Raw genomic sequence first — 9,289 nt, forward strand, 5'->3', positions numbered from 1 at the left:
TGTGTGTGTGTGCGTGCGTGCGTGTGTGTGTGTGTGTGCGCGCACCGGTAAGGGTAGATCCCGGGAGGTTAGTTGATCAAAAAGTAGATCTTCGGTCCAAAAAGTTTGGGAACCCCTGGTGTAGACCTTGTAAATAGGGTTGGACAATGTTTGAATTTGGAGGATTCCGGGTCCGATTCCGCTTCTTCGATTTGATTCCGGTTCCTAACAATTCTCAATTCCAATTCTTAAAAGAGGGAGCTCATCAGAGATATTTTAGGGAAACTATGAACTTATGTTCTTCCTTCACTTTTGTGAACTTTACTATGTTAGTTATTTTTAACCAGTATATTAATATCAAACCCGTGAACTTGACTTTTTTACAAGAAAGCAGCAGCATCTTATTAAACAACCATTGAAGGGCAAAAGTGTTGTTTTCCATTAGAAAGAAAAAAATTATGACAAACTGCTGCATTTGAGGGGCACATCAGCAAAATGTAGGCTCTATACTGTATAATCTAAGCAGTCCACATAAACATATGCTGTACATGTTTATGCATGTACTTATATGCTGTGTATGTAATAATCAAAATTTTAGCTGGGTATTTGTATGTGTACTGTTTAGGTTCCAGTTTAACTTGTTGGCTCAATGTTGGCAATAGACGTACTTACCGATTCTGACTTCAGTGCGGCTGGTGTGGTGCCACGGTGAGCTTGGGTGCCTATCATTAAAGGCAGTGGAGTCAGGAGGTGTTTAATCATTTTTGAAGGGCAACATCCTTTGGTAGTTAGGGGTACAGTGTGTAGAATGTAGTGTCATCTAGTGGTGACCTAATGGAATGCATTGACCTAAGCTCGAAGCGCATGCATTTTGAAGCACACGCACGATGGCACCTTACCAATTTTTGTTAAGTGGGAATTTCTGGCATGTTGAATATACTTCCCAAGGTGAATTGAATGAGCTGAATGATATGAATTTCAAACAGCAACCATGTAAATGTGTAATGTGTTTTGTGGCATTGGCAATGAATGGTGAAATTTTGGGTGAAAAACTATATTGGAATGAGACAAATGGAAGCACACCTGCCCATTCCAACTTCAACAATAGGTTGAAGTTGGAATGGGCAGAATCGGTGGGAAAACGCTTTAAAAAAGTGCAAGGAATAAAATATAATATGCCGTTTATGGTGTAGAAGTGCATACATGTATGTGTGAAGGCCTTAGCCTTCACACAACTGGGGTGTCATTAAACAGATTAAAGCATAGAATCACATACACTGACGCTTGCTAAACAAGCAACATGGTGCATTCGGGGTACTTTTGCAACGTCGGGAAATTGTAAAGACAGTCTATTATTCTGCACATTGTTTTTTTTTTCTTGATTATAACATTTTAAAGATCAAGAGAAGCCAAAATTGAAATAACAATTTAAATTGTGATTAATTGTCAACTCTATGTTGTTATTTTTCCCTGATCCGCGTTTTAAACATAGTGATTGTAGTCGTCAAATAATACTTGTGGCTAGACCGACTTCTTCCCACAGTATCATTGACATATTTTAATATTTGTGTACACTGTTTCTTAAAAATTCTATAGCGGAGAATATATGCCTTAAGTGTTTATTCACACCAGAGCAGGTGTTTAACTGAGGGTTACCGGTCCATGAATTAAAGTTGGGGACCACTGCCCTACTGTATCCCCCTTCCTTCTGCACACACCGACACACGCACGCACGCACGCACGCACGCACGCACGCACGCACACACACACACACACACACACACACACACACACACACACACACACACACACACACTGCCTCAACCCCACTGCTGTGCCCTTACAGAAACTACTGCTTGAGATATTAATGAATGTACAAATACGGGGTCTTGCATCATCAGCTTGCCGCCATTGAGGTTGGTGAGCACAAGAGACACAAGGGACTAGCAGTACAGGTACTGGGAAAGGTGACCTTAAAGAAGCATGAAAACTGGGACAAAGTGAAAAAGTAGACACTGAATGAAGTGAAAAGGCGGGGAGTGAAGTGGCTTGTTGACAAATTCAGATTGACACACTGTGGAGGTCCCGGATAAATGGCCAACCGGGCGCCCAAGTAAATGTCTGAAGGGAAGGGTTCTGGGGTGGACACTGAGGGATAATGAATAGAAAAATGTGACGAAAGGTTTGAATTATGACCGGGAAGTGACCATGAAAACCAATATCAGTATCTAAATCAGAATCTGAATCAAAAAGGAAGTTACCCAAATCTGGCCATCTTCAAAATCACGGTCTAAAAACAAAACATGAGGCAGTAAAATAGAAGGAGAATGTGAAAAACTCAGACAAGTAGAGAGGTGAGAGAGATGTGGAGGAAAAGACAGAGCTTACACAAGGGTGTGAGGGTGTTTGGCAGGCTGAGGGCGGTAGCAGGAAGACCGGGGCTTGCGACGGCCTGGGCAACCCATTGAGGAGAATCGACACGAGGGGTTGCCGGTGAAATGGCAAAGCAGCCGGTGAGGCGATCACTCCTTGGTTGGAGGTGGAGGGCTAGTTAGGGGCAATTGGTGACGTCTGCGGCTCGATGGATCGTGTCGGAATCTCTTTTTCGTCAATGGATGCTACAGCTTGTTTACTTTCAAACTTAGCTTATAACAGACGTCATGTGGGACGTGATGCACGCTTTCTGCATGACATCTCTGATCCACTGGTGAAAGGACACTTAGATTTCCCCTCTTTCATCTATAACTGCTTCAAACAACAAGGCATATGCAGGAATAGTTTTTACGATTGAATGACTGTCCATGTCTTATGTATGTGTTTTATTATATTACTAATTTTGTTATTTTGACTTCAAGATGGCGCCGCGTTTCCAGCAGCTCCTATATTTTGTTTTTAGATGCAGCTGCTGTGAAAATGCCAATAAATAGAGATGTAGCGTATTGTATTGTACTGAACTCCGCTTCAGTGAAGCTATGTGGGTCGGACAGTTTGATTGGTGGAACTTCACTTGTAAAGAAAAATAAATCCAGTACTGCTGCGTCCTTCCATCATTCATTCTCTGCTTTGTTTCTCAAAGCTCAAAATCGGATCTCATCGTTCAATTCGTTCATTGTAAATAGCACAGCCACCTTACGCTGTGTTTACTATGCTATTGCTATTTATTATTTGTTATATTTATTCTACAAATATATTGCTAATGCTTTATTTTATATTGCACTTATAATGAACTGTGTACAGTTCTTTTCTGTAACATTTATTTTGTGCAATGAAACACTTTACCCCCCCACCCCCCATCTTGCTGCTGTAGACTGCAAATTTCCCCAGTGTGGGACGAATAAAGGTTATCTTATCTTATCTTATCTTAATTCCACTGTCAAAACTGGCCAAAACTAGATTTTAGGCAGTGCTGTGTTTGCATTTCAAATAGTAGGCTACAGAACATAATATAGTGGAGTGAGTTGTTTGAGCTCAAGGAAGTGGCAACATAGGAACAATAAAATAGGCCTGTGTTTCCCAACTAGGCGCATGCGTACATTGCCAGCTATATTGTGGAAATATTTGATAATTTATTTACAAGATGGTAAGAAAATATTCTCAGCTATAACATAAACCTGTCCAATACAATGGTTTGTAATAATGAATTGTAACACAAACTGATTGGATATGAATATGCAATTACAAAAAACACAAACAAACACATAAAATAGTTCAGATTTATCAGAACTAACTAGTAATGGCAACGAATTTGACATATTTGAATAGTAAATTATATACTCATCTCATTGAGTTGAATAAAAGTGAGGGTTTACTTTAACTCCCACAGGAGATGTAACCTTCCCTGTTTACTGCTGTTCCAGAAACTTTTACACAAAAGATTAGTTGAAAGATTAGCAATTATTCTTCTCTCTCCGAACCCATTTGAACTGTTGCATCCTTTTTTTTTCCCTATGACATCTTAACATCAACAATTTGGTCCGTTTATTTGGCCAAGGCCAGAACTCAGCTGGTTTTATTGCTCTTGAAATCTAAATCAGGCAGACAGTTGGGGGAAGACATTTCCTGATGGACACGCCTGCAGGCTCACAAAGGAGAATATAAACTGGACCTGAAGCATATGTGATAACAAACGAGATATGGTGTGGTTGTGAGCTGAACATTTACAGTTGTTTTTGTTGATAATCTAAAGAGCTTCTTGGAGTCTAATTGGAGCTTTGTCAATGAAAACACAGGAAAACAGTTCAGAACATCCAAACACTACCTTGTACTCTTAAAACACTGCCATGTCATAGCTTTCACACGTGCCAAATTATCCATATTAGAATAAAACCATTGCTTAATAAATGCAAATGCCCAAAATATCAAATATGAAGACTCAAAATTTTGAAAGAACTTACATGTGCTGGGTATAAAAACTGGCACATTTTGATTTTTGTGCTGGGGCAAGTCAAATTTACCATGTTTGGGAATTGGAAGACCTTGCTATGGCATGTTGAGTATTCCGGCAGGCCAAGAACATTTTCTTTGACATGCCCCCATTTCACCTAACAATTTGTTGACTGAAAGTAGACTAGTCTTAAGACCAACTCCTAGCAGGTGGTGTAATGCGATTTCTGGTGAATTTGAAGGTGTAGGCAGACAGATTGTGTGCTCTGGTGTGTGTGGTGGATGTCATTTTATTTCATTCATAAACATGGCAACAGCATGCATTGAACCCTCTCCATCATTGTAGAAATAAATTCATTGAATGCATCATGATTATCCATCCTTCCATCCATTTTCTAATCCGCTTAGCCGCTTTGTCGGCACAACATCAGTCTGTCAAGCGGGCCCGTCATCGATGTCACACAACAGCATTCACAGATTTTGGAACTCGATACATACACAAAGCAGCCCGCATTATTAGGTGCCCCGTCCATTTTGGAGAAAATTTAAGACTTTTTTTGTGTGTCTTATGGTTGTGAATATACGAAAAACAGATAAATTATCCAATTTGTATGAGTAGTAGCGGGCCTTTGTACCCTTTGAACCGCAACCACAGGAAAACAAATCTTGGTCAATTAACACATATGTAACAAGTGGAAGATAAAATGGACAAATAGAATATACATGGCCCGGTGGCCGAATGGTTAGCGTATCGACCTCACAGTCAAGAGGTTCCAATTTCGATTCCAGCTCCGGCCTTCCTGTGTGGAGTTTGCATGTTCTCCCCGTGCCTGTGTGGGTTTTTATCAGTACTCCGGTTTCCTCCCACATTCCAAAAATAGGCTGATTAAACACACCAAATTGTTCCTAGTTGTGAGCGTGGATGGTGGTTCGTCTCTGTGTGCCTGGGTGTCCCTGAACCAGTTGCTGCCCGAAGACGGCTGGGATTGGCTCCAGAACCCCTTGTGAGGATAAGGGGAGCGGAAAATGGATGGATGGATGATACTGTATGAATGCCACTAATGAAACTCTTATATGTTGTCATTTTTTTTTTTCTTGTATTATTAGAGGGGCTGCCCTCGGGGCGTGCCTAAATATACTGTGAAGGTGAATGGGATAAACAAAAGGACTGATGTTCGGAATGTGATGGGCTGTTTGAGGAGATGAAAGTCTGGCTCAGACTGCATCCCTCCAGAATCCCTACAAGCTATCATAGCCTCTCTGACTAAAATATGTTCGTGCTCACTCCTCTCTCTTACACACACACACACACACACACACACACACACACACACACACACACACACACACACACACACACACACACACACACAACCCCACCCCAAACTCACACACTCACACACACGCACGCACGCACGCACACACACACACACACACACACACACACACACACTTACCCTAACCTACAGTTGAGTGCTACATTTACAACATTACAATTACTCAGCCCTGCTGTAAAAGCTTCATTTTTACTCATTCTCTGCGACTTTGGTGTGCATCAAAATCAGAAATTGTTTAACAGTACCTCTAACCACTACAGTAGCACTTAAAATTTTTGGGCATATTGGAATCGACTCATGATCAATAAAGAGTCAGAGTAATGTCTTCCATTATTGTAGTCATTGTATGTTATTGTACTATGTTCATGTCAACACTTTACAGTCATTTGTAATCAAAGTACATTGTGACATACTTAATTATTTTGAATAAAAATACAGCCACACATGGTCATTCAGCTGAGTATGTTAAAGATTGTCCACAAAAATACGATGATTTATGAAATCAGACACAAATGCTTACCATTCAGTCAATCACTGATGTTCTCCATTATTGATGAGCTCAACAAAGCAATGTGTTACTTGTGCTGTGTCGACAGCTTCTAAATAATGAATTGTCTCCACTCATGGTTAACATATCTGTTAGTTTCCATTTTATTTTCATCAGTTTTTGGCGTTTGCACTAATCATCATTGCTTTCTTTGTCTTTTGCATGCGGTGGTTTCCTTGTGGTGATCCAGGTGAGTGCTATGTATTTGCTTCCTATCACTGAAACACTGTTCTGACAATTGGTCTCCACTGGCATGTTCTGCATTACTGTCAGACACCCAACAGACAACAGTCCCACATGGGAATCTTGGTTTGGTTCTAAATTCCCTACTCAAGTATGTCAGAACATATCTGAAAATAATTTTTTTTGACTGCCATTTTTGGAGCCTCTTGTCCCAGCCCTGGTCTGGACACTTCTCCATCAAAAAAAAAAAAAACAACAACAACACATTATAATTTATGGCTGGTTGTTTGGATATTGCTCAAATTGTGGTTTTCAGTGTGTCTGTGCATAGGTTGGTCGGGTGGTTGTCAAAGTGGCTATAGTATGATACTATTAGTATCAGATTATGATAAATAGAGTTGTGGGTAGTAGATGTAAAGTCAACACAGCTATGCTCACATCAAAAGTGGTCGTAATTTTATCCTCACCGATATGTGTTTGTGGATTGTGCATGAGGGCAGGAAATCATGTGTTTGATGTTTGGAGGCGGATCAGCTGCTGACTTGCTGTTGTGTAGAAATGAGCATTGTGAACCTTGCTGCCATAGGGGAAGAAGGATGGGATAAAGACGGTAAGTGTTCTAAAGAAATAACTACAACCACACTGCCATTTTATTTGGCTTACAGATATTCGCAGGGATGCCATTTTGTTCGCCTTGTAGATATTCATAGATATGCCATGTGTTTTGTGTTCATCTGAAACTAGTTCATTTCCCTGTGAGTATCCGGATCTACTATTCCAGGTACCGATATCACCGACCAGACAGTTGATAGTGTATTAGTAAATCATTGTACAAATTAGATTCGTTGATCACCAACCTTCACATTCTCCACATGCCCTAGCCAGTGTGAGAAGACCGAGCATGCATCACAAGACTTCAATCTACGTGTATAAAACAGAAAGACATGTTTTACGGCTCAGGAGCAGTGAGATGATTTTGACCAGCACAATGGTGATACAAACGGGGCACTTCGAGAGTGAAGGGGAATTTGTCATGCATGGCTACAAACTAAACATGAAATGTTGATGCTTTCCATTTGTGTGGATTTCAGTGTGAGTGTGCCTGAGAAAAATGGGACAAGTTAGATTGTATGCTGCCTCCTACGTATTCATGAATTCTTGCATCACAGTGTTTCTGTTGTTCCTTTGACGGCTGATACAAATATTGAACAGGACAAGACATTAATGCTTCACCAGCACCTTGCCTCTATTGTTTCATCTCTCATCATCAATTTTCTTTCTTTTGGCATGGTATTGGGTCTCCTCTGAGCTCGAGTGCTCACTGTGTGCTGGGTGTCATCAGTAGATGGCACAGCCACCATGTCATACAAAAATAATTTTGGAAAACAAATGGAGGATGCATTAAACACTTGTCGGCTCGTTTGCAGCTTTTGAAACATGTTGAGCAAACTGGTTAGAGCAGGGGTGTCAAACTCATTTCACATTGTGGGCCACATACGGACTCGGTAGATGTCAAGTGGGCCGAACCATTAACATTATACCATACTGTGCTATGAATCACCAAAATATCATCCCTTTCCTTTGTTTTGGTCTCAAGAAACATTGATCGGCGCTTTCATATCATTTGCTGCGTTGGGTCTATCTCGGTGACAGACTGAGACTGCTGTTTTCTTCCCCAATCAAAACAATGTTGTTTTCTACTGTGATCAAAACAGTGTGCCCCCCTAGCGGATAATCCACAAATTGCATTTTATTTAAAATATTCATTCTGTGCCTTTAATGCATTTTTTTTTCACTTTTAAATGATCCCGCGGGCTGGATCGAACCTCCTTGTGGGCCGGTCCCGGCCCGCGGGCCGTATGTTTGACAGCCCTGGGTTAGAGAGTCTTTAGTAATTCAAGGTGAACAATTGCGGCTCTGTAATGAAAGAATCTATCCAAGATGAAGCTATGGTTATTCATGCTACATCTCATTGCTTTTCTTAAAATGAAAGACCAGATATGGTTCAAGACAAAAACAAGAAGCCTTCTACACAACCTTAACCATTGATGCTGTTAACTTCAAAAGACATCAACACCGAGTGCACAAGTAATGCAATTTGAAATGTACACTCAAAGTGAGGGATTTGTTCAAATTAAACTCTTAAAGATGTTGTGAAAGTGGAAACAAATATGGTGACCTGTACTTTATTTTCACAACACTCCACAAAAGCCTGGACCAGGGGTGTCAAACTGATTTTTGTCGTGGGCCACATTTTAGTTAGCGTTTCCCTTGGATGGCCGTTATGACTGAAACCATATAAAAAAAATTCAAGAATAACGGTTTATTCAACTATTGTTTAAGTTACTGGAATTAGGTGTTTGGTCACAAGAAAATGCTTACAATATGTCCCTAATTTATTAAATATGAGAATTTAACATTTCGGTTGAGATTTTATCAAGCATCATGGAAGTTGACATGTTTGATTTGCTTTCAACGGGCCACATAAAATGATGTGGTGGGCCAGATCGGGTCCCCAGGCCTTGAGTTTGACACCTGTGGCCTAGACCAGGGGCCCCCAACCTTTTTTGCCCCACGGACCGGTTTATGTCAGACAATATTTTCAGGGACCGGCATTTAAGGTGTGGTGGAAATAATACAAGAAATTAATATGGTATGAGCTGCATGAAAACTGTGGTGTTTTCGAAATATAATAATAAACACAAGGAGCGTCTAATCTGGCCACAACACTCCGATCGCTCTGGCAATGTTTAATGCCTTCAAAATACGATACAACGCAAATTCAAAGTGCATGAAAATGACGACTCACCACAGCACCGAGCTTCATTTTCTGCAACCAGACGGTCCCATCTCAGGGTAA

At 40.6% G+C, this 9,289-nt stretch overlaps 1 protein-coding gene across 2 annotated transcripts in view; it reads left to right on the forward strand.

Moving 5' to 3' along the window:
• Positions 1-9,289, forward strand: part of bcas3 (BCAS3 microtubule associated cell migration factor) — a 342,517-nt gene that overhangs the window by 254,463 nt on the left and 78,765 nt on the right. The window contains exon 17 of one of the 2 annotated variants that reach the window (XM_019883294.1): positions 6,437-6,498. The exons of the other annotated variant lie outside the window; for it this stretch is intronic. Coding sequence (XP_019738853.1) covers positions 6,437-6,468 — 32 coding nt within the window. The 3' untranslated portion in view covers positions 6,469-6,498. Of the gene's footprint in view, positions 1-6,436; positions 6,499-9,289 lie in introns of those variants that run through there. 2 annotated transcript variants of the gene reach the window in all.

Source organism: Hippocampus comes, unplaced genomic scaffold, assembly GCF_001891065.2.
Source record: "Hippocampus comes isolate QL1 unplaced genomic scaffold, H_comes_QL1_v1.1 scaffold291, whole genome shotgun sequence".
NCBI classification, from domain to species: domain Eukaryota; kingdom Metazoa; phylum Chordata; class Actinopteri; order Syngnathiformes; family Syngnathidae; genus Hippocampus; species Hippocampus comes.